This window comes from Psammomys obesus, unplaced genomic scaffold (genome assembly GCF_907164565.1).
Source record: "Psammomys obesus unplaced genomic scaffold, mPsaObe1.curated_primary_1811, whole genome shotgun sequence".
NCBI classification, from domain to species: Eukaryota; Metazoa; Chordata; class Mammalia; order Rodentia; family Muridae; genus Psammomys; species Psammomys obesus.
In genome coordinates this window covers 32,156,691-32,182,707 of record NW_026596046.1, presented here as the reverse complement: position 1 = coordinate 32,182,707, position 26,017 = coordinate 32,156,691, and the positions used below count along the sequence as shown (strand labels likewise).

Genomic DNA, 26,017 nt, shown 5'->3' with positions numbered 1-26,017 from the left:
TTTGCTCTTACAGAGGATCGGGGTTCAGTCCTCAGAACCCACATGGTGTCTCCAAACATCTGTAAATTCAGTCCCAGAGGATCCAACACTCGCCTCTTCTGACCTCTACAGGCAACAGTACACAGGCGGTGCACAGACATCCGGGCAGAAGACTCATACATGCAAGATACTTAAAGACCAACCAACCCAAACCTTCATTTACTTAATTCTGTTTTGTGTATTTGCTTATTTATTTACTTGTGGTGATGTGATCAAAGGCAGAGCCCCTGCATGCTGTGAATCCTAATACTGAGCTGCAAATCCAGCCCCTCAATTGTTTTTTTGGTTTTAGTTTTGGCTTTCTCTGAGACAAGATTTTACTTTGTAGCTTAGGCTGGCCTGGAACTCGTTATGTAGACCAGGCTGGTGATCCCACTGCCTCAGCCTCCTGAGCATGGCAGGTGTGAGTCAGCACACCTTTAACTTAACACATTAACTTGGAAAAAAAACTGCTCTTTCCCAGTCCACTTTAGGAAACGATTTGGCGCCAAGTCTTTGCTGCTGACCGGTGTAGGTTACGCTGGGCTAACGTGCCCTGCCAACAGCTCTGTTCACAGACACGTGCTTGTTGGAAAAGTACTGCAAAGAGGGGTGCTGGGACTTGAGCATGACAGTACCCATTCGGGCCAAACTTGTGGCCCTGCCTTCAGGGCTCTTGGTCCTGCACTGAGCTGCTCCGTTTCAGGACAGCGTCCCTGTGTTCATTTCATGGCCAGGTGCTCAGATAAACGAAGTGAGCTGTGTGCCTTAGGAGGGAGGCAAGCAGCAAAGGGGCAACCTGACTTCAGGTAACCTCAAAAAACTACTGATTGCCTGCAGTCAAGTGTACTGGGTGCCCAGGGGACAGCTTCCCTCTAACTGGCTGGGCAGGCTGCTGAAGGAAGAGCTGGCCTCTCGCTGAGGCAGTCATGCAGACCTGAGATGACAAGCACAAGGCTGGCAGGCTGGTCCCTGGGTAGATGGATCACCTGATTTACACACTGGAGCCCAAACCCGGGGATTGGCTCAGAACAGGGGCTGTGTTGATCCAGCGGCTGGGCTTTGGCACCCTGTCAATCTGCTGTCTGCTCAGAAGCCTAGAAATAGTGCCGGGGCAGTCGGCTGGGCTGTGAGAAAGGAGGCAGCCATGCAGGTGCTCACGAAGCGCTACCCCAGGAACTGCCTGCTGACTGTCATGGACCGGTACTCGGCTGTGGTGCGGAACATGGAGCAGGTGGTGATGATCCCCAGCCTTCTGCGGGATGTGCAGCTGAGCCGGCCTGGGGGCTCGGCCCAGGAGGGAGCCCCTGATCTCTACACCTACTTCACCATGCTCAAGGCCATCTGTGTGGAAGTGGACCACGGGCTGCTGCCAAGTGAGGAGTGGCAGGCTAAGGTGGCCGGCAGCGAAGCCAGTGAGGGCGAGAATGGAGCTGCTGAAACAGAAGAGGCTGAGGAAGACAGGATCTCGGAGGAGCTGGACCTGGAAGCCCAGTTCCATCTGCACTTCTCCAGCCTCCATCACATCCTTACCCACCTTACCCGGAAAGCCCAGGAGGTGACGAGGAAATACCAGGAAATGACAGGACAGGTCCTGTAGGTCTCCGGCTCTGAGGAAGGTAATGGCGGCCATGCTAGTGGGTTATAATCCATAAAGGAATGGTGGTGTAACTTAGGAGGAGGCCAAGTGAGCTCTCATACCAGGGTGTTGGGACTCTCACTTGGGAAGGCCCAGAACTGGGCCTGCCTCTCTAGCCTTCTCACCCAGGATTGATAAGCAATGACTACGAACTCCTACAGGGAACAGAAATGTAGCCTAGGAACACATCCCTCCTGAGAACCTGTGTGTGTGATGTGCATTTGTTAGTAAATACATAGATGTCTGTAGATTGACTCAAATCAGTCTATTCTCAAGGCCAGCTTTTTAAAGACTTTGGGATTATTTCTATGTTCTAGTTTGGGGTGGGGGCACTGTGCATACATGGCATATGATTGGAGGTCAGAGGACGACATGTAGGTCCGAGGGATTGAACTCTGATCACCAGACTTGGTGGAAGGCACCTTTGTCTGCTGAGCCATCTGGCTGGCCCTTTATGAAGTTATTATTACTGGGTGTGTGAACATGGTGTGTGCTCCGGGCGAGCGTGCTCTGGTGTGTGCGGAAGTCAGAGGACAACTTGGGGCGGGGGTCAGTATCCTCCTTCCGCCTTTAACTTTCAGGGATCAAACTCAGGTCACCCGGCGAACTTCACCCACTGAACCACCTCACCACTCCAAAGCCCCACAGTCACTTCTCCTCCTCCACCTCTCTTCCCCTCACCCTTTTTTAAGATAGGGTGTCTCTATAAAGCTCTGGCTCCTGCCTCCACCTCCAGAGTACCAGGAGTAAAGGTATGTATCACTAAGCTCAGCTTCAAAGTCAAGTTCTTAGCAGGGTGCAGTGGCACATGCCTGTAATCCCAGCGTTGGGGAATTTGAGGCCAGAAGGTAGATCTCTCTGAGTTCCAGGCGAGCCAGGGCTACACAGAGAAACCCTGTCTCAAAACACCAAAACAACAACAACAAAACAAAAACACACAAAAATAAAACGAAGTTAAGTTTTTTAGAAATCTAATTATAAACCAGGCGTGGTGGCACATGCCTGTAATCCCAGCACTCCCTGGGAAATTTGAGGTCAGCCTGGTCTACAAAGCATATCCAGGATAGCCAAGGCTACACAGAGAAACTCTGTCTCAAAAAAAAAACCAAAACCAAAACCAAACAAACAAGCCCAACAACAAATCCGTCCAGGCTGTTCTCAAATTTGCCATTCTCCTGCATGTCTCCCAAATTCTGGGACTGAAGGTGGCACTAAAGATGAGGTTTTTGTTTTCATTTTGCAAGTGAAGATCCTTACCAAGGAAGATGTATTTGTGTAAATGTGCACTGTGGATTCTATGTGTGTGTGCGTGCGTGCGCTGTCTCATAACATGGAGAACTATCCTTTCCTGGCACATGGGGCCATGTAGGGAAAACTGCTCACAGCACCCCTGAAACTAGCACCAATGCTCCACCTATCCATGCAAACAGACAAAGAGCAACTACTGTGACATTTGAGTTATTTCAGTCACAGGAGGGTGTGGAAGTGCCTGCTGGGAATTCCTGAGCCCATGCATCGAGGCTGGGTTTGTGAAACGAGAGTAAACAGCAAACAAACAGGCCATGATACAGAGTAGCATGTAGGAAAAGGGCCAGGGCCATGGGTCTCTCGTAGCAGGGACTGGGAGAAATCGGATAACAGTGTCTGCTGGTTTTGAACGTGGGCCACTTGCCAGCCTGACTTCATTATAGCAGGCATCAGTTACAAAGCACTGTATACAGGACTGAGACACCAGATCAGCACCTCCAGGGAGGCTGTGATGGCTCGGCAGGTAAAGGCACCTGCCACCCCTGACAACCTGGTATTGATCCCTGGAACTCACATGGTAGAGAATGGACTTCTGCGAGTTGTCCTCTGTCCCCACATATGCACTGTGGCTTATGCACTGCACCCTTCAACATAAAAGAACTGTACCTCATTTGCTAGTAAGGGATTAGAGTAGGTAAATTGAGCGACCCGTCTGAAGTCATGTAGTTAGTGAAGGGACAAAAGCTGGGTGAGACATGGTGTACTCTAGCACTCAGAGGTGGAGGTAGAATTGGTAGTTCAGGCTAGCCTCACACACTAAAACCTAACCAACAAGCAAACAAAGAGCAAAACTGGCCCCAACTTTGAGCTGAACATTCTTTCCAACATACTCATTCTTCGCCATTTTAGAAAGATGGAGAATCAGCACGCCTCCCTCCCCCAGAGACTAGACAGAAATTCCATGCCAAGTACTGTCCTAGCTGTTTTCTTTTCTCCACTTCAAACCAGAACTGTCAACCTCAGCCCTATTTCCCTCTCCCCTTGAGGCTTTCCGGGCTACCTTCCAAAGGATCTCCTTGAATTCAACTAGGCTGAATCAATAGCCAGGGGTCTCAGGGGAGCTGAGCCTCAATCCTATACCCATCACGAAACACCAAAGAGCTGTGAAGCTGTAGAAAAGCTGCTGTCATTCCTTGTTTGTTTCTTCACTTCACAGTAATAATAGTAATGAGAATGACTGGCATTTGAATAGTGTTTAAATTACTTGCATATGAATTATTTAATGGATCATCATTACCTTAAAATGTTATTGTTGAACGGGTATGGATTTAGCTCATTGGTAGAGCACTTGCCTAATTAGCCCAAGGCCCTGGGTTTGGTCCTCAACCCCCTCTAGCGGATGGGGAGAAACTTTTGTTATTGTATGTACAGACTGTGCACAAGCACATGCAGGCTCCTGTGCTGAAAAACAACTTTAAGTTGGTCTCTCCTTCCAACAAGGGTTCCAGGCATGGCAGTACTTCAGTTCCAGCACTTGGGAGGTAGAGGTGGGAGGATCAGAAGTTCAAGGCCACCCTACAATACATAGCATGCTTGAGGTCAGAGTGTGCTACACAAGTCCCTGTCCCAAAACCTAAACCAAGCCAAACCAGACAACAGAGGAAGAAAGAAAGAAAGAAAGAAAGAAAGAGAGAGAGAGAGAGAGAGAAAGAAAGAAAGAAAGAAAGAAAGAAAGAAAGAAAGAAAGAAAGAAAGAAAGAAAGAAAGAAAGAAGGAAAGAAAACAAAAACAAACCAAACCCCCCGGAGAACTGAGGAGATGACCCCAATTGCCTGCCCTGGCTTGCCTCTCATTCTTTCCTTCCACACTGGTGGGTTTTGTGCTCCTTACAATACAGCCTGCAGCCTAGGGTGGAAATGGCAACTGGGAATGGCAGAGGAGGTAGAAACCACACTCTCCGACTAAACAGCTTGAAAGGCTAGAGCAGCCCTTCTATACCATAATAGTACAACTCTGACCTGGCCTTCATTCGTGGAGACAGCATAGCGTGGCAGAGGTTCAAAATCCTAGGTTCTTCTCTCAGCTTCACTGTCACTCTGCCTGCCACCCTGGGCCTCTCGCCTGAGAAAAAGCAGCCCCAGCACTGGTGGCCTTTGACACAGTGGTTCTCAACTGGGGGTCAAACGACCCCTAAACCCACCGCAAAACACAGATATTTACAGTAGCAAAATTACAATTATGAAGCAGCAAGAAAAATAATTGTATGGTTAAAATAATCTTGGGGGCCGCTAGCACAGGAGGAAGTGTTGAAGGGTCGCAGCATTAGGGAGGTTCAGAAGCACTGCTCTTCGCCTCAGGCTTGAGGCGCTACCAGGTTTCAAACAGCAACATCAGCATGTTTTTCTTACCGTTTCAGTAGGCGTGGGGCAGTGGTTGTTCGAAGTTGTAGACATTTGGCTTTTTAAACATTTCCACATGCAACAGGTCACCTTACAGGAGAGAGGGGAGACTGACGAGGACTCAGCGGTGCAGCAGCCTTGAGACCAGAAAGGAAGGCCTGGAGCAGCTCAAGTGAGGGCGACTGTGTCTCCGGGCTTCTCCACCTCCCTCTGAGTGCCTCCATGGACTCGGCTGCAGGCTTACCTTTAAGATGTTTGTTGCGACTCCCAACTTCTCTTTGTTGTCTTAGCAGTCTGAGGTTCACAGGGCAGCAAGGATCCGTAGAAAGCAAAGGTACCAGCAAGTGGCCGACGTTAACAGCCCACCTCTTGGATGTCAGTTAGTGCCTGGGGTCACAAGTTATTCCCTGGAGGCAAAATTCTGCCATGTATAAAACAGGGCTGCTGTTTTATACCTCACAAGGTTACTGAACGGAAACACAGGATCGGAAGTACTCGCATGCGCTGACGACTGAACAGCTGGGGTTTCTCGTATTTTTCTTGGGGTACATGCTATGTGTAGCTCTTGTTCCTCACCCCCGGGAAAACGCTGAGGTAGCTGACTGTGTGGATGAGCTATTCACCCTGTTGGATCTGATGACCACCGATGAGGCTGAGCACAGGTGAACTGTGAACCTAATTATTGCAGTAGCAATTAAAAGAAAAAAACAAACAAAAAAAAAAAAAACACGGCATGCTGGTATGTCTTTTTTTAAAACACTTTTTATTGATTCTTTGTGAATTTCACATCATGGCCCCCAATCCCACTCATCTCCCCATTCCTCCACATCTGTCCCCTGCCTTGCAACCTCCCCCACAAAATAAACAAACAAGAAATCTTGCTGTGGAAGCTGGGGTGTCACACTGTATACCCTTTTGCCCAAACAGCTTTTCTTGCAAATATTCATTGCAATGAGTCATTGGTCTGGTTTGAGGCCTTGCCTTCTGCTGCACTGTCAATACTGCATCCTCACTGGGCCTCCTCGAAGATATCTTGTTGTTGTCTGTGCTGTGGAGATCTTGCAGCTTTGGTTCTGGAAGACCAGCCCCTTCAACCTACTCACAGTTATTCATGGGACAGATGTTGGGATAGGCCAACTCAGTGCCCTGGATCTGAGCCTGGGTGGTGGCTGGGTTGGTTAGCCTGACAGTTTTCCCACAATCCATTGCAGCCAGCTCTCCCACACCCAGTATACTTGGGCCAGCTCTACTGTGTTGCTCAGATGAGGTGCAGAACCAACTCTCCTGCTCTCAAGCCCTCAGGGCCAGCTCTCCCATACTGCCCAAGTGAGGGGCAGGGCCAGCTCTGCACAGCCCTCAGACATTAACATGGCTCCAGCTGGCAAACCAGACCAGGGACATCCTGATGTCCTTTGGTGGTAACAGACCTCACTGCTGAGGGCCACGGACCTAGACATGGCCCTCAGCAGCAGCACAGGCCAGGATCTCACCACGGCTCAGGTGCAGCGCAGGCTACTCACATCAGGCTGTTGCTCAGTCTCCAGTTCTCTCTTCATTGTGCACACATCATTCTGCTTCTCTTTCTCTTCCAAGTGTCTTCCACAGGTGTCTCTTTTTTAAAAGTACTTTCCTAAAAACATCTTTTATTCTCCTGGTGTAATTGTGGTCTCCAAGGTTTACCCCCTCCATCTGCTAACCTAGGCCTGGAAGCTGCTAGCCTCCACACAATCTAATCTAGGCCTAGAATGTTTTCAGCCTCTGAGACTTATTGCTGAATAAACTCACCCTTTCTAGTTCTTTCTGAACTCTGGCTGGTTGGTTCAGCTCAGCTGTTTTAACTCAGATTCCTCTCCAAGGTGACTGATTCAAATTGGCTTCTCTCAGCTCCTCAGTGAATTGCTCTACTTGGCGCCATACTAATTTTGGCAGAATGTTCTAATCTTCTGACTCCTCATTCTCTGGCTTGTTCTGTCTTCGCCTGTGTCTAGCTTGTTTTCTCTTTAATCTGTCTCTGTTAAACTGCCTCTGAATTCCGTGCACTGAACAAACTCAGCTTCACCGCCTTTCAACTCACTGTCAGCTGAGCTGCCTAAACTGCACTGACCAGAACTCTGAGATCTGCATTGCCTGTCTCCTGAGTGCTGGGATTAAAGGTATGTACATCATGTCTGGACTCAAGCTTTTCTTTTTTAAAAATGTATTATGTTTTTTGTTTGTATGTTTTTTAATGTATGAGTACTCTGTCTGCATGTACACCTGCATGCCAGAAGAGGGCATCCGATCCTTGGTTTGTTTTTTTTTTTATTAATTACACTTTATTCATTTTGTATCCCCCCATAAGCCCCTCCCTCCTCCCCTGCCGATCCCACCCTCCCTCCCCTTTCTGCATGCATGCCACTCCCCAAGTCCACTGATAGGGGAGGTCCTTCTCTCCTTCTTTCTGATCTTAGTCTATCAGTTCTCATCAAAAGTGGCTGCATTGTCCTCTTCTGTGGCCTGGTAAGGCTGCTCCCCCCTCAGGGGGAGGTGATCAACGATTATGTCAGGCCAATCAGATTATGTCAGAGGCAGTCCCTCTTCCCATTACTATGTAACCCACTTGGACACTGAACTGCCATGGGCTACACCTGTGCAGGGGTTCCAGGTCATCTCCACAAATAGTCCTTGGTTGGAGTATAATTTTCTGGGAAGTTCCCTGTGTTCAAATTATCTTGTTCTGTTGCTCTCCTTGTGGAGTTCCCGTCCCCTCCAGCTCTTACTATTTCCCACTTCTTATATAAAATTCCATTCACTCTGCCCATCAGTTGGCCATCAGGCTCAGCATCTGCTTTGACAGTCTATACTGCAGAAGCTTTCAGAGGCCCTCTTTGATCCTTGGGTTTTTTTTGTTTTTGTAGATGGTTGCTGGGAATTGAACTCAGGACCTCTGGAAGATCAGCCAGTGCTCTTAACCACTGAGAGCCATCTCTCCAGCATCTAAGCTTTCTTTTACCCGAAACTTGCTCTGTATTAGGCTGGCCTTGAACTCAGATCTGCGTCTGTCTCCTGGGATTAAATGCATGTCTGTATTCCAGCCAGATCACACAGACCTAAGAGGTCTCTGAATGTGATCTCTTGACAGAGCAGCCATGTTCTGAATTAAAATTCCTCTACATACTTTCTCTAATACAATTTCCACAAGTGAACTCATGGATGCTGAATTCATTTGATTTTTCCCAGAAACAATTTGTTATATTCATATTGTTACCCAATTTGAAATAAAGTACTGGGCTAGAGAGGTGGCTCAGAGGTTAAGAGCACTGCTTGCTCTTCCAGAGGTCCTGAGTTCAATTCCCAGCAAGCATATGGTGGCTCACAACCATCTATAATGAAATCTTGTGACCGCTTCTGGCGTTCAGGTGCACATGTAGGCAGAACACTGAATACATAATAAAATAAATAAATCTTAAAAAAAAAAAAAGAAAAAAAAGAAATTAAGTACTTACCAATTTTACTCACCTCGAAAACCTAATCAGATTACATCTAATCCTGTATAAAAAAAAAAGGAGTTTGGACAGCATTTGGATTTGATAATCTATAAAGAACTATCTCCCTGGAGGCAAAGAGAGATGGATCTCTGAGGTCCAGCCTACATAATGAGATCCTGATTCAACAAACACATCCTGCTTGCTAGGTGTGGTCTTCTAGTGTCGCTCTTTCAGCAGACCTGAGTCATCTTTTCTAGCATGATCTATCCAGGTATCCAGGTGCAAAGCTTTAGCGAACTATCCATCCTGCTGGATCTTCCCAAATGCCATTCTGTCTTGTTGCTCAGAAATACAAACCTGTTCTCATTAAAAACATTTAAGGGGCCTGGCAAGACGGTAGTGGGTAAGGGTGATTGTCACCAAGCCCGAAGACCTGAGCTGGCCCCCTGGAACTCACATAAGGACAGAACCAGCGCCCACAGAATGTCCTGCACTCATATGCCATGGCATGTGCACACACCCTAAATGTGAAGTGAAATAAAGCCTTTGGTGAGCAGGGAGTGTCTTAACCCTAGTGCCTGGACAAACTGAGGCAGGGGTCAAAAGGACAAGGTTAGCTGGGCTACATAGGAATGAAGTCTCATAAAAACCCAAATCAAAACCAAAGAAAACATTGCTCTAGCAACTTCCCAGAACTTACTGGGATCAAGTTGAAATCTCTTTTCACGATATAAGCCCTTCCTAATCTGGCTTATTTTGTACCTTTCTTGCACCAGCAAAGAGGCATGGGAATGCTGGTGAAGGGTCACGTACTATCTCAGTCTTTACAAGGCAAAGTTGTCACAACTATTCAAGTCTGCAGTTATAGCATTAAAGCAGCCACAAACAATGCATAAACAAATGAACGAACATGGTTGCCTTCTAATAAAACTTTATCAACACTGGGCTTCACATACAGCTCAATTACTGGAATTCTTGCCCAGCAAGTATGAAGCTCTGGATTCAATCCCCAAAACTGAATAAAATGGGTGCTATATGGCATACCCACGATCCCAGTATTGGAAAGGTAATGTCAGAAATAAGTTTAATGTTTGACTATATAGTGAGTTCAAATCCATCCTAGAGACCTTGCCTCAAAAACCAAACCAAACAACAAAAAACCACTTCCCATAACTTTATCAGTAGTAAGCCAGATCTGACCACATACTAGTTTTTCTAATTTTTCTTTCTTTCTTTTTTTTTTTTTTTTTTTTGTATTGCTAAGAATGGAACCAGGGCCTTGTAGCTGCTAGAAAAGTATTCTACAGAGATATGTCCACAGTCTTGAAGTTTAAAAATATTTCAACTGGAGGGAGGGGCCTGGAGAGATGGTTCAGCTCTTAAGAGCAGTGGTTGCTCTTCCAGAGGACCCAGGTTCAATTCCCAGTACCCACACGGTGGCTCACAACCATCTGTAACTCCAGTTGATGAGGATCCAGCACCTTTTCCTGGCCACCAAGGGCACCTACTCAGTGCACAGACACACATGCATGCAAAACAATGTAATACATAAAGTAAAAATAAATGAATCTAAAAAAAAAAAAAACAAAAAACCTTTCAGGCAGGCACAGTGGCAGAACGCCTGTAATTCCAGCACTCTGGAAGGCAGAGGCATGTGAATCTCTGTGAGTTCGAGGCCAGCCTCATCTACAAAGTGAGTCCAGGACAGCCAGGGCTACACAGAGAAACCCTGTCTCAAACAAAACAAAATCTTTCAAATGGGCTGGTAAGATGGCCTACAGTAAAAGGTACTTGCTGCCAAGTCTGGAGCCCTGAGTTTGATTCATAGGACCCACATAGTAGGAGAAAGGACTTTTGCTCTTTTCTGACCTTCACATGCATACATAATGCACATAGTAAATTAATGCAAAATACTTTGTCTGTCAAACATCTTAAAAATGGGGGAATAAGGTGCCAAGGAGGAGGTTCTGTGGGTAAAGGCAACAACAAGCTGGATGACCTCATCAATCCCTGGGTTGGTGGAGGAGAAAACTGACTCCTACAAGATGTCCTCTGAGGGCCACACACATCATGGCACACACAAGTGTGTTCTCTCTCTTACACACACACACACACACACACACACAGATTAAAGGTGTATACTACATGCATGGCTAATCATCCATGGCATGATTTTTTTTTTCAATGAGCCAGTTTTCTTTAAAAAAAACAAAATACAAAACAAGGATTCGAAGTTGGGGAGGAGGAATTGTAGGAGCCAGAGGGGTCAAGCACACCAGAACACAGCCCACAGAATTGACTACTCGGGCTAATGGAGCTCCCAGAGACTGAACTGGCAATCAGAGTATGCATGGGTCTGTTAGAGCCTCTGCATATAAAGTATGGTTGTTGCTCAGCGTCTTGGGGTAACTCCTGACAGTGGGAGTGGGGTTATCCCTGACCACTGCCTGCTTTTGGGGTCTTTTTCCTCTCACTGCATGTCCTTGCCCAGCCTGGATGTGAGGGTTTGTACCTGTTCTTAGTGTATTATTGTGACTTGTTTGGTTGATGTCCTGGGGAGGTCTGCTCCTTTCTGGGGGCAGACAGAGGCGGGACTGGATCTAGGGGAGAGGGAGGAGTGGAGGGAAAGGAAGCTGTGGTTGGGATATATCCAACAAACCTCAAGGATTCAGAAGTCAGGTTTAGCATGGGCACACACCTGCAATCCTAGCACTTGGGAGGCCTCAGCAGCATTGCTGGTTTGAGGCCAGCCCGAGCCACACAGCAAAACTCTGTCTCAAGATGAGTATAGTGGTATACAACTGAAACCTGCAAATTTAGAAGGCGGAGACATGAGGATCAGGAGTTCAAGGTCAGCTGAGTTATAGAGACCCAGCTCTAAAATACAGACATACCTACTTTTGGTTGTTTTTGAAACAGGCTTCCATATAACCCTGGCTGATTGGAACTTGCTATGTAGACCAGGCTGGCTGAAAACTCATAGAGATCCACCTGCCTTTGCTTTCCTATGCTATAATTAAAGGTGTGCGCTACCATACCCAGCTAAATACATAAAAAATTTTTAAAGGAGTCTTGCTGGAGAGATGGCTCAGCAGTTAAGAGTGTATACTGCTCTTGCAAGGATGAGAATTCAGTCCCAAGCACACACTGGGCACTTCACATCCACCTATAAATTCCAGTTACAGGGCATCTGACACCCGCTTCTGACCTCCTTGGATACTCACGTGTACAAACCTACATACACACAAGCATGCATGCACATAACACAATTAAAATAAGCAGATAAAAGAAAAGGAGTCACAATAACTATTTTAATTATAGGTGTTAACATATTAACCTAAACTTTAACAGCCACAGAAAGATATTCCGTAAAATTCAGAAATTTTCAGGTTGTGGTGAACAGGAGCAAGCCTTTTGAAGACTTCAACGCACTGGATGGAATGGCTCAAGAATTTCACCGTAAGTTTTCTTCTCTGTGGAAGAATAAAGGATTCATTTTAGTTATACTTTAAAAATTCTATTTCTTGGGCTAGGGATGTGGCTCAGGAGTGGAACATTGGCTGAGTGTGTGAGGCCCCAGGCTTATTCCTCAGCATTCAAAATACATAAACAAACAAACAAACAAGGTTTGGGTCTGGAGAGCTAGCTCAGCAGTTAGGAGACAGGCTGGTCTTCCAGATGACCCTGATTCGATTTCCAGTGTCTACATGGCTGCTCACAACTGTCTGTACTCCAATTCCAGGGGATCCAACATTCTCTTCTGGCCTCCTCAGATACAGACATGGTACACACGCATACACGCGGGCACCCATCCATATACATAAGATAATGACGATGACGATGATAAGTAGATAAATAAGGTCATGTTGAAAAAGAAAGGCCAACACAACTTGTCTTAGTGATGTAAACTCCGCTGAATGCTGTGCCTCTCCCTAACTCACGCTGGAGCTCAGTTCCCAACACCATGGGAGTAAGAAGTGGGCTGTGGACTGTGACTAGGTGGGAAAGCACAGGGCCATTCTGAGTGGATACGTTCTTATTAACGACATGGATTCAAAAGATTCTAGTCTATACCCAGCCAGCACCTGAGCCATGGGCCCGGACTACGTCAACCACGGTAAATGAGACAAATGAAACAAAGAGGTTTTTCATTTTTCAATTAACATGAAATACCTTTTTCAGGAAAATCTTCTGGATGTAACTTCATATAACTGAACAAGTCACGGTCCTTCAGAGCATACAAGTAGTCTTTACGCTTTAAAAAAAAATATCCAGCAAAGACAAAGGAAGTAACATATAGAAGCTGGCGATGCAAACCTGTAATTGACAAACCCCCAAAGGGGGGGAACAATCAGTCAAAGTGCAGAGAGATTACATTTTTAGGTTACATCTCACACACATTACTATGGCACTCTTGCCAACGTTCTCTAAGAACACCCCCACCCCGCTCCCACCAGGGTCTCACACAGCCCAGGAGCCTGCACTTCAGTTTCCTCTCCACACCTCCCTCCATCTCAGAGAACAGCAGGACCGGTCACCAAAGAGTTGAGGACACTTTCATCTTCCAGCCTCCTTCCCTGACCCAAACTCTCATGTCGAGTACCATGCCCTGCTACTGCCGTGCCCAGTGACTGCATTTCCATGCTGCAGCCCAGGTACCGATGCCCTTACAATGGTTCCTTAGGCTGTGGAGTTCAAAGGGTGAACTCATTTCTGTTACAAATTATACCATAATTTGTTCCTGTCTCTACCATCAGGGCAAGCAATGTCTCATTCATCTGGCTAGACCAATCAGCATATAGCACCTAATACATATTTGTTAAATGAATGGCTTTGGGCAAGTAAACTTACTATCTCTGAAAAAAAGAAAATACCTGATGGGTGGTGGTGCACGCCTTTAATCCCAGCACTTGTGAAGTAGAGGCAGGTGGATCTCTGAGTTCAAGTCCAGCTTGGCCTACAGAGTGAGTTCTAGGATAGCCAGGGCTACACAGAGAAACCTTGTCTCAAAAAACAAACAGCAAAAACAAAATACATACTACATCTTATTCTAGTAATATACAAACCAAGACAAAATGTATATAAAGTTATCTTGGAAAATGTAAAAACCAATACAAATAAAATATATTCTTTTTAAAATAATTTTTATTTTATGTGTGTATGTGAATGTGTGCCTGAGTGTATATGTATGTGCATGACACGCATGTACTAGCCTGTACAGGTCAAAAAGGGGGGTTGGGTCCTCTGGAACTCAACTTACAGGCATTTCTGAGCTCCCATGTGAATAGTGGAAATCAAACCTGGGTCCTCTGAAAGCGCAGTAAGATACTCCTAACCTCCCTGCAAGACATTCTCTAGTCTGGGACTGTAGAGGGTCCAGGTTCTTTTATTCAAACAACCTCTAACCCCCAAACTGAGCCACAGTGAGCCAGAGTTCCAAGCCCTCCAATGTGCCACCGAAGGACACAGAGACCCAGACTCTGCAGTGACCCACTGTACCACATGGCAATACCTTGGTCTCAGCTGAAGCCCTTACACTTGTTGTAGACACTGAAGTCAACACCCAAACTCTAAAGGCCCGGCTTGGGGCTCCCACTTCTCCAGCTTCCTTTCTCTCTGTATTTTCCTCCACAACTACCTGCCCTTTCTTCTTCATGAACCTAAACTTTGAAGCCATTGTGCTATTTACATTAGCAATGTTACACAATGTTACAACAAACATTTAAGTTTCAGAATAAATTACCAACTAACTCAAAGTGGTTATCAATAAGGGTTTTAAAACACTGATGACAGGTGATAGAATATTTAGTATTTCCTACAAACTTAAAAGAAGTTTGCAGACATTTACTTCATTGCAACATTCCACCATTATCTGCAGAATGCTGAGTATTCTCCAAGGTTATCGTCCAAAAATCCATCACTCACCTCATTTCCCACTCCTTCAACTCAAGAAACACCATGCATGGCTTACACCTGCTACTGGATGTTATGGACTGAATGGGAAATGTCCTCCACTTAACCCTTTGTTCCCCAGTTGGTGGCACTATTTTGGGAAATTGTGGAACTTTAGGTGGCTGGGTCTACCTGGCTCACTGGTCTCGAGAGCCTGAGGTCTTATAACCTGACCCCAAGTCCTGTCTCATCTGTTTCCTGATCTTCTCAGATGTGAGCAGCCCCTCGCTGGACGGCTAAATCTATCTCTCTCTAATCTGTCTGTCTCTTTTTTTCTGACAAGGTATCATTATGCAGTCCTGGCTGTCCTGAACTTGCTATGTAGACCAGACTAGCCTCAAGCTCACAGAACTCTGCCTGCCCCTGTCTCTGGAGTGCAAGGATTAAAAGCATGCGCCGCTCTGCCCAGAGGCTACATTTTCTTCCAGGTCCCTTAAAATAAATCTTTCCTCTCTTTAGTACCTTTATCCAGGTGTTCTATCTACCACAGTGTAAATCTAACTAGTACAGAAAACTGTTATTCATGACTCAAACAACTTTTATAATATGTTTTATCTCGGCTAAAGTTTCCACCACGACCCATGAAGTTGCCAGATCCACCTCCATGACCTCTCTGTGATCCAGCAGAGAGGTTGAATCTCTTGTTTAGAAAGGGCGCTTTTCACTTCACAATTATGCCCAGTATTAGTGTGGTATTTCTGAACAATTTTTTCAACCGTGTCATGATCATCAAAAGTTACAAAAGCAGGGGCTGGAGAGACGGCTCAGAGGTTAAGAGCACTGCTTGCTCTTCCAGAGGTCCTGAGTTCCTGAGTTCAATTCCCAGCAACCACATGGTGGCTCACAACCATCTATAATGAAATCTGGTGCCCTCTTCTGGTGTTCAGGTGCACATGCAGGCAGAACATTATCTATGTAATAAAATAAATAAATCTTAAAAAAAAAAATCACAAAGGCAAATCCTCTCTTTTTTCCACTCTGCCTGTTTTCCATAACTTCTATGGTTTTAATCTTGCCATACTTTTCAAAGTAGTTTCTCAGATTATATTCTTCTGTATCTTCTTAAATACCACCAACAAAAATTTTCTTCACTATTAAATGGACACCAGGCTCCCAGAACCCTCTCTAGGAATGGCTCTCTGTGGTTCCCTTTGTGTGGCAACGCAGACATTACAGCATCACCTCTTCACACAAGAGCAGGGCACAAACCCAAAGCCCCTGGACCGTTTTGTTTGGACATCTCATTACCACAGTCTCTAAGTGCACCCCACTTCTCACAATGTTCTCTTAAGCTATCATCTGCAGTTTCAAAGCACAGACCACCAATAAACAGCTTCTTCGGGTGTGTTGGCTCCTTTGAATCATGGCCCCCCAACCTGTGTCTAGCACAGAGAAAAGTTCAGCCAACTCTCGCTCAGCACTTTTTGTGTGTTATGAACTTATCTAAGAACTAACTGAATGCCATAACCACATTACTTGCCAAAGTGACACAGACAGGAAACAATGGAGTAAAATCATGTAGTTCCCAGGTGACAGACTTAGGCAAATGTGATATGGGGGGGAGGGGGAATGTTAATAGATAAAGACCATTTCCAAGAGAGATGGGCTTCCAGTAGTGTCTGAGTACTAGTGATCCTTCAGGCCTAACAGAAATGATTAGCTGGGATGATTCCTAATGGCTGGAACCATTTCATTAGCTTTTCTGTATCTGTGGTTCTTAGCTCCAACTGATGGGTCACATTGCTGACAGTCCTGACCCTTACCACTGAACTCCCTCAGCTCTGCCAAGTTTTTAATGTCTAACCCACCCAGAGAATAAATTGCCATCCTTTACATAATTTCTGCAGCCTTAACACCCCAATCTTGCACACTAAGTAATCAAAGGCACCAGCTTTCAGACGTCCTTGGGCCCCTCCCCAGGCCTAGAAGGCTCTTTTGACTTTTGCCTGATACTGGAAGTGAAGTTCCCAGCTGGTGAGATGGCTAAAGTCACTTGCCATGAAACCTGACCACTGCAGTTCAATGCCCAGGATTGGTGGCGGGAAGAAAACCTCCACATACCCACATACAAATAATAAATACAACAACGTCCAAAGACACCCAAAGTTAGTTTCTTTCTCTGTCTTTGGAATTCTATGGTTCTTAGCACAGCTACGTCGTCAGCTATAATCAATCTTGACAGGAAGCCGGTGACATTCTAGAATATACAACTTGCTGGTTTATTGACAGTCTCCTATTCAAAATGTTTGCCCCAGAATGGCAGCAGTGGTATCCTCTGGAGTCTGTACATAAAAACAGACCCCTCCTCTGACCTTCCTTAAAATATTTTAATTATTATTATTTTTTTAAAAGATATATTGTTTATTTATTTTACATGAGTGCTCTGCTTGTACATCTGCATGCCAGAAGAGGGCATCAGGTCCCAGTATAGATGGTTGGGAGCCACCATGTTGGTTGCTGGGAACCGTAGATTATTCTCATGCGCTTCAAGTCTGAGAAGCTCTGGTTCTGAACACACACTAACACAACCTCCGCTCCTTAACTAGCCACGTGACCGTGGGCAAGCTCCGCGTCCTTGTTAATGACAATACTTTCCCATGTCTCCCCCGCCCCCAAGACCCACTATCATGATCGGAAGAGTGACAGCAGTGTAAGGCATGGAGTGAGCAAGCGTTTAGCAGGAAACTCAGCGCGAACAGTGAGGAGCCCTCTCGGGTCCCTCACAGACTGTGTGTGGGGTTTAGACTTCCCCGCTGCGCCGCACTCGGCTGTCTTTAATGTGGCTAGGCTCGGTTCTGAAGAGCTCCAGGGGGTCCCGCTCAGGCAGCAAGGCCCGGAAGAGCACGGATGCCGGGGGCGGCCCCCCGCAGCCCTCACCTGCCCTCAGCACAGGTCTCATCCGCAACGCGTTGTCCAGCAGGCCGGTGCAGTAGCCCATGAAGCCGATGTAGAGGAGCCGCGGGTCGTTCAGCCTGGGCGGGGGCAGGCTCCGGGCCTCATCCGGCAGGAATGTCCAGCGCTCGTGGCCCGGCCGCTCGTTCATCGTATTGATGCCGGTTGTACGTGAGGTCTGATCTCAAGACTCCAACTGTAAGAAAAACGACGACGACGACCCAGCTACAGTGCTCCTCCCAGCTCCGGGCTGAAGGGCATAGCGTAGGACGGTGCAGCACCCAAAAGCTTCCCTGCGCGCGCAGCCTCCGGAAGTCCTGCACGCGAGGTTCCGGGCTTCTAAATGGCCCGCAATGCGTGCAGGCTCGCCCTGACGTTGGAGTGAGGGTTTAGGGGCCAGGTACCAGCCAAGTCCAGGGGAACAGTAAAGGACCCAAAGTGGGCAAAGACTAGGAGACACTGATATTTGTTTGTTTTGCCCAGTTCTCACACATGAAATTCTCTCTTACTTGCCTCTCAGCCTCATGGCTCTTCAGATTCTTTCCATCAACACCCACAAGTGGTCGTGATGGATAGTTAATTTATTGAAAGCCCATAAAAGCTAGCTTTCTGGGTTTTTAGGCGTTCGTTAGCAGTCACATTCCCCATCCCCCAAAGCCTAAAATTAAGATACGGTCAGCAAGAGTATTCTGAGAAGACCAGGAGCGGATCATTTAACCAGATTTAGTTTTGGTAATTAGCAGTCTGCTAAAATAGTTCCCTCTGGGCCTTCAGGTCTATGTGCATGACTGAGGGAAGTGTTCCCTAAAGAATTAAGGAGTGAAAGAAGGAACGTATAACGTTGTGTCAAGCCATTGCTCAGTCTCTCTCTGCTCACCATCCAAGAATAAAGGACGTTTCCGTATTTGAGCAGCTCCCTTCTGTAAAGCCCTTCCTGATACTGAACTAAAATGTCTTCGTTTTCTGTGCATTTGTTGGTGCCATTTTATCCAGAAGAATGCTCACTAAACCACAGGTTAAGACAAATGTCCGTGCGTCAAAGACCCTAGTGCTCTACGCCAGCTGAGTTAAGTGTGGACATTCCTCCATTTTTGCACTCTTCGAGAACGATTCAGTGAGACACACAGATAAAAGCGTTTGACGCAACGTAAGCAAATCTTGTAAAAGCATAGTGGTATGTGACTCTTGCCCTAGCAGTTGGCAAGCAGGAAGGTCATCCTTGGGTACAGGAGTCCCTGCCTAAAGAAACATTAGACAAACAAGACATAAAAGCAATACAGTTGCCTGAGCATATGCAGACCATGAGGAAGAGAAAGGGAGACTTGTGTAGGGTCTGGGAGTTTACCTAACCTTTACCACAGTTCTAGAGTTAGCAAATTTAAGTGGTTTTCTTTCCCCTGTCTCTTTGTTCAACACTGGTTTGAACTGGATGCTCTTTATTCCCTCTTGAGATTTGCTCAGGGGTTTTCATTTGGTCCCACAGAGCCTGCTAGCTCATTATACTGCCTTAAGGTATGGAGGAAGAGGACTTAAAAGAACCATGACCAGGGTCTCCTATTAGGGACCCCCCCCCAAAAAAAAACAAAAACAAAAACAAAAACAGAATGAGACCCTTTTCCACAGCTCTACCACTGACCTCTAACTTCTACCTAACAGGCCGGAGCCTGGCTGTGTTGCTTATTATGCACAAGGCAAGTAGGTGGACTTATTTTTATTTTTCAAGACAGGGTCTTCCCATGTCTCGGTATAGCACTAACTGGCCTGAAATTAGCTGGTTAGACCAAGTTAGCTTCAAACTAACGGTAAGCCTCCAGCCGCTACCCCCCGCGTGCTGGGATTATAGTCCTGTACCACTCTGCTCACCTCCACCCCAGAGGTGATCAAGTGCCAAGTGCCGCGCACCAATAAAAAGCACTCCTGAACTGAAATGTCTTAGGTACATTCTTTTTCAAATAAAAATTATTGGAGAAAGCATATGTTAGGATTTTCCTGAAACAGACCAAATGATTTGTAAGTCCACACCTTAAGGCGCAGTGATTATATATCTCCTAATCCGTCCTACACTAGTCTGACACTGCAGGACGAGTTGGCTCACACCTGTAATTTCATCACTTGGGGGCTAGGAAGTTCCAAAAGTTGAGGTCAGCTTTGGCCACAGAGTGAGACAAAACAAAACAAGAAACCAGGGGTTCAGGATGTGGCATAGTGATGGGGTACTTGCCTAGTGTGCACTAAGTTCAAGTCCCATCCTCAGCTCAACACTACACAAAACAAATTGAACAACAACAAAAACATAAGGAGTCTTTTATGCATTTTTTTTTAAAGATAGAGTCTTGAGGGCTGGAGCGATGGCTAAGAGTTATGAGTGCTTTCTGGCAGGAGTGGTGGTGCACGCCTGAAATCCCAGCACTCTGGGAAGCAGAGGCAGTTGGATCTCTGTGAGTTCGAGGTCAGCCATGCTGATTTTCCAGATGAGCACACACTGGTTGGCTTAGAGCTGCCTGTAACTCCAGCTCCAGAGGGTCATATGTTTTCTGTGGCCATATACACACAGAGGCGCACATAGTCACATATTAAAAATAAAGCCAAGCTGGCCTCAAACACACAATGTAGCTGAGACCGGCTTTGAACTCATGACCTCCTGACTCTACCTCCCATATCCTGAGATCACAGGTGTGTGTCAGCACACCCAGCTTGCAGGTGACTTTTTGTTGTTTTGCTTTTTGCCACAGTGTTTGTTTTAAAATTATATTAGAAGAATGAAATCCACCAAAAGTACTCTCCAGAAAGAATTCCGACTCGTCAGACTATTAGGCAAACACACATTTACACTATTTCGCATATTTTTGCACTGAGCACAGTGAGAAGTCTCAGCTTCCCAGCCACCTGTACAGGGTTCCGTCATGGAGGCTCACCCATCCATCCTCAGCAGACCACTCTCCTCTAGGCCTCAATCTGAGACTTATTATTATTATTTTTTTTTACAGTATGTGCATGCATGCACGTGTGCCACGGACGGAGGACAGCTTCGGAGTTTGCTCTCTCCTTCCACTCTATGGTTTGGGGATCAAATGAAGGTTGTCAAACGTGGTGACATGTGCCTTTGCACACTGGACCATCTCACTGCCCGATTTTTTTTTTAAAGAAAAAAATTTAAAAGAAATTTACATAGTAACACATAGTTGTGATCTCAGCACTTGTGAGGCAGACGCAGGATGCTTAGGAGGTCAAGAGTATTCTCAGCTACATAGTGAGTCCAAGGTCAGCCTGGGCAACATGAGATCTTGTCTTAGAAACAATATCAAGGGCTGGAGAGATGGCTTAGAGGTTAAGAACACTGGCTGTTCTTCCAAAGGTCCTGACTTCAGTTCCTAGCAACCACACGGTGGCTCACAACCATCTATAATGCGATCTGGTATTTCCTTCTGGTGGGAAGACATACATGCAGGCAGAACATTTACAAATAGAAAATAAATAATACAAAAATAAAAATAAAAAACAATATCAGAAAGAGGCCACCTCAGCTAGGGGGCAGTGGTGCATGCCTGTGATCCTAGCACTCTGGGAGGCAGAGGCAGGTGGCCAGCCTGGTCTACAAAGTGAGTCCAGGACAGCCAAGACTACTCAGAGAAACCCTGCCTCCAAAAAAAAAACCCAACCAAACAAAAAAAAAACAACAAAACACCACCTTGAACAACATAAGATTTTGTGTCAACAAACAAATGAAATGAGAAAGGAAAGGGCCAACTTACTTTCAGGGTTCTGCTTTGTTTCTTCCTGGTTGGTACCAAGGAATTTTGGTGTAACTGACCAATCTTCATGAAAGAAAATGACGTGTGTCTCCTTACAAACAAGATTAAAAACATTTTATTTTTAATTGTGTGTGTAAGTGTCCATGAAGGTCAGAAGAGGGCACTGGCTCACCAGAGCTGGAACAGTTACAAGTAGTTTATGCGCCACCTGATAGGGGTGCTGGGAACTGAGCAGGGACCTTCCACAAGAACAATGTGGACTCTCAAACGCCAAGTTCAGAGCTGGTGCGTCCAGGCTCACCAACAGTACTGCTACAATGTTCAATGAACCATGCCTGAAGTCCAACCTCCTTGTATGTACAAATAAAAGTCCCTTTATCAATCAGTCTCCCAGCACTCCCTTTTCCAGCAGGAAGCTTACACAGTGTGCCTGGTAAGTCTGTTCAGGAACAGAGCAGGGCTGTAGCTGTAGCTCAGTTGGTAGGGTGCTTATTCAGTACACATAAGGCCTGGGTTCAAGCCCCAGTACTGCAAAAACTGGGTGTGAGATCTGTATGAACTCAGGATGCCTTTGCTTTGTGAGTTATTTTATTTTGAGACAGGTTCTCATGTTTCCCAGGATGGCTCTGTAGTTGAGGCTAACTTTGGACTCTGGATCTTTCTGACTCTAACAATCAAGTGCTGAGATTTGTCCTGTGCTACCAGATCCAGCCATAAATCACTTTAAATGACTTTATTTTTAAATTGTGTGTGTGTGTGTGCACACGCGAGTGCCCTCGGGAGTGTGTGGGGAGGTGGGTGTGTCAGAGTATGGGCACGTGGCCAGAGAAGGCATCGGATCCTCCGGAGCTGGAGTTACAGGAGGTTGTGAGCCACCTGACCAGGGAGCTGAGAACTGAACTTGGGTCCTCTGGAAGGGCAGTACGTACTCTTAAGCCATCTCTCTAGTGATGCCACACATCCCAACCCCCAGCCCCAACATTCTTTTTAAGGTCCTGAACTCACGGAGATTCACTGGCCTCTGCCACCACGGCAAGCTTTATTTTTTTAAATTATGTTTTATTTTTGTGTGTATGTGTGAGAGTTGGTTATCTCTTTCTACCATGTGTGTCCCAAGGATTGAACTCAAATCTTCAGGCCTGGTCGCAAGCACTTCTACCCACTGAGGTTCCTTGCTAGCCCTTTCTAGTTTTTGACTATGCTTAGCTCTGCGTTGCAGAAACATTTTAAAATAGCACTTCTACTTAGTTAGTAACTTTTTCTTTTTTTGTATTCCTTCTGGAGTTCGGGATTACATTCAAGGGCTTGCCCATGCTAGGTTAGCATACAGCCACTAAATATAGGCCCCTATAATTTTTAACATTAGGAATTTGTTTATAAAAAATAAACCCATCTCCATAGTCAGAGAATGATGGCAAAACACCTTTAATCCCAGCACGTGGGGGGCAAACACAGCCTCGTTAGAGTACCGGGACAGCTACAGTTACATAGTGAGACCTTGTCTCAAAAACAAACAAACAAACAAAAAACCCAAAAGCAAACAAACAAAAATAAAAGAGAGGAAGAAAGCGCATCCACTCTCTGCAAGGTTTAAAAGTATGAATACTAGGTACAGTGCCTGGAAAAGAATATTGAGGGCACACTGAGGTCTACGGACTGGCCTGTGTTGGTGCCAAAGGTGTATTCTTGTTTCTCAAACCATTTGTAGGGGTTGACTTACACTGAATAGGAAAAGGAATATGAAGCCAAATCCTGAAAATTGTTCAATCTGTGGTGACCAGCACAAGATGCCTGCTGTGAGATTTCTTCTACAAGTGTCAGAGAAGTTCCACCCGTGAAGTCCCATAAACACGACTTCATAAATGAGACCTGAGCAAGGGTGATACCAACAGACAGAAGCCTGGACCACGAACCAAAGACAACTAAAGAATGCTCAGAGTGGGAGAAAGCAGTCTTCCCCAGGGCACGCCAACTGGCTATCTAACACCAAGCAGTCAGCCCTAAAAATTATGTCCATACAAATAACATTATGTGGACTGAACATGTTATATTTCACACTTAAGGGACGTGTGTGTGTGTGTGTGTGTGTGTGTGTGTGTGTGTGTGTGTAAAACAATTGAAAAAAAAAAAAAGACCGGAATGCAAATGGTACATAAATATGCACGAAGGCAAAATATCCAACATAAAAATAAATAAATCTAACAACAAAAGAAAACAAGGCCAAGGGTCATGAATTTGAGAGTGTGAGGATGTGTGGGAGGGGTTGGAAAGAGGAAAACAATGTAATTATATTTTAATTTCAAAAAATTTTTCCATAAAGTTTTAACAGGTTTATTTATAATTAAGTTGAACTGTTGAAATGTGTTCATTGAAACAGTTTGCTTGCATTAATGCTTTACATCGTGCATTTATATTAACAATTAACGTACAAATGAAAATGGAAAAACTGCCAATACCTGATTTCTGTCCCCTATTTTTCTACTTGCAATCATATACTTAGGTACCTTTTGGCCCCATAGGGGGGAAAAATCTAACATTCAGACTACTGATAATAGGAAGAAGAGGAATTTTTTTTTTTTTTTTTTTTTTTTTTAGAATAGCAGACTCTTAAGCATCTTCTCCACACATGCAGCGTGCTAGATGGGTATTTTTTTGCATAATCGTTACGTTTGGCATAGAGAGCACACAGATAGCCAGCCAGATAGGCCTCACTTGCCTCTTGCAAAGCAGATCCGTTTTGAAGTCCCGAGCAATTTCTCGCACCAGACACTGGAAGGGGAGCTTGCGAATGAGAAATTCAGTGGACTTCTGATAGTGTCTGATTTCATGGAGTACCACAGCACCAGGCTGTAACGAGGTTCTTCACCCCTCCAGTAGAGGGCGCACTCTTTTGTGTGGCTTTTGTAGCCAGTTGCTCCCCAGGGGTGGATAGCGGGCAGCCTGGGTTGTCTGAGCCATGGTAAGGGCACCTCCATACTTACCCCTTCTTCTTCGGCTGGCAAGCGAGAGGTGGAGCTGGCGTTAGGTAGCAGCCTTGGCGCGGTGACGGCTTCAATCACTATTCTTAAATTTTTTAACAAAGAAAGCGCACACTTGCTTTGGTGGAAGTGGGGAGACAACACGCAGAAGCTCAGAGGCAGCTGAGAAGCTTGGCTGTCTGCAACGCTCAGGGCTCCCCGCACCGGGCGGCCACTCTCACCCTGCTACCCCATCACCTTCAGAGTGAGTCTACAAGTCGTGATTTAATTTGCACTGGCATCTAACTTAATTCATCCTCCGTGATCTTGCCAGGTGTGGTGACACGTGTGTGACTAGGCATGGTGGTGATCTTGCCAGGCCTGGAGGGCAGTAGGGACAAACCATGTCAAAAAAAAAAGGTTTAGATGGTGGTCTGCAAAATGTGGTGGTTCACTGGGTTTCCTGGGTTAGTTTATAGTAGTGGGGTTTTTGTTTTCCTTTTTTGAGAGGTGGCCTTCCATGTTGCCGGCTGGCCTCCCACCGTGGAGAGCTTCCTGCCTCCTTCCCAGTGCTAGGATTAGAGGCATGCACCATCATGCTTGACTTTTTTTTTCTACATTTATTTATTGTGTGTGTGTGCATGTGTGGGGGTTGCCATGGCACATACAGAGGTTGGAGGAACTTTCCAGAGTTCTGAGGATACAACTTAGGTGGCTGGGTTTGTGACAGATGCCTTTACCATCATCTCTCTGGCCCTATTTTGCTTTGAGTCAGGATTCTATGAAGCCCAGGCTGGCCTCAACCTCACTCTGTAGCTAAGGATGCCTTTTAATTCCTGATCCTCTGACCTCTACCTAAACGCTGGGACTTGTGCCAAAAGTCTAGACTTGTGTAATTTGAGGAAAACAGAAACATTCGTGGTAGCAGAGCCCTGGCACAGCAGGAGCATGTGTGGGGGAATGAAAAGGAAGATTAGAGGACAAAGATAAACAGCAACTGATAAGCACTGAACACTTAAAAAGGGCCCAGGCGTGGTGGCACATGCCTGCAATGCCATTACCCAGGAAGGAGAGGCCGGCAGGTACCGTGAATTCAAGGCAAGCCTGGTCTAGATATGGAGTTCCAGGCCTGCCAGGACTACGCAGTGAGACTGTCTGGACCCGCCTCACCCCACCCCCAAAGCTTCAGGCCATCTTCTATATAATCATTTTAGCGATAAAGACACTATGGTAAAGAGTGGTTAAATAATCTGTGAGACGGCTCAGTGGGTTAAGGTGCTTGTCATCAAGTAATCTGAGTTCAAGTTGGTACATGACAACAAGAGACGGTGAAAGGACAGAACTGACCCCTATGTTATCCCAGACTTCCACATGTGGGTGCCAGTGCATACACACACCGACACATAAACACACAAAATAAATGGAAGGGAAAAAAGAAAAAGCTTGATTTCTCAGCAGGCTGCCTGACTCCCAGTCCTCTGCTCTCTCATCACTATGCTGTGCTAGCTTTAATATTTACATATGTACACACACACACACCCATTACTTATGCTGGGACTGAACACAGGAAGCAAAGGGGATGGTAAAGCTAGAGCTCTGCTTTCTTCTCCCTTTGGCCCAAACCCCATCTTCATTGTTGAAACAACAGGCAATTTAATAGGCAGGATGGCTGGACCAGCACTCCAGGGATGAC

At 45.9% G+C, this 26,017-nt stretch overlaps 2 protein-coding genes across 3 annotated transcripts; one reads left to right on the top strand and one right to left on the bottom strand.

The window, feature by feature from the left end:
• Nucleotides 1-563: 563 nt before the first annotated feature.
• Nucleotides 564-8,579, top strand: Thrsp (thyroid hormone responsive). 2 transcript variants are annotated; one of them, XM_055623593.1, is made up of 2 exons: nucleotides 564-1,637; nucleotides 8,202-8,579. In XM_055623593.1, the coding sequence occupies exon 1, from the start codon at nucleotides 1,166-1,168 to the stop codon at nucleotides 1,616-1,618; it is 453 nt and encodes a 150-aa protein (XP_055479568.1). In that variant the 5' UTR covers nucleotides 564-1,165; the 3' UTR covers nucleotides 1,619-1,637; nucleotides 8,202-8,579. The 2 variants fall into 2 exon arrangements, with proteins under 2 accessions (XP_055479568.1, XP_055479567.1); XM_055623592.1 differs by lacking the exon at nucleotides 8,202-8,579 and adding an exon at nucleotides 5,390-6,033 and having other exon boundaries at nucleotides 656-1,637.
• A 3,489-nt stretch (nucleotides 8,580-12,068) lies between these two features.
• On the bottom strand, nucleotides 12,069-17,908 carry Ndufc2 (NADH:ubiquinone oxidoreductase subunit C2). The gene is made up of 3 exons (XM_055623675.1): nucleotides 17,601-17,908; nucleotides 12,945-13,088; nucleotides 12,069-12,244 (listed from the first exon to the last, which is right to left on the bottom strand). The coding sequence occupies exons 1-3, from the start codon at nucleotides 17,764-17,766 to the stop codon at nucleotides 12,195-12,197; spliced, it is 360 nt and encodes a 119-aa protein (XP_055479650.1). The 5' UTR covers nucleotides 17,767-17,908; the 3' UTR covers nucleotides 12,069-12,194.
• Between the last annotated feature and the right edge of the window lie 8,109 nt (nucleotides 17,909-26,017).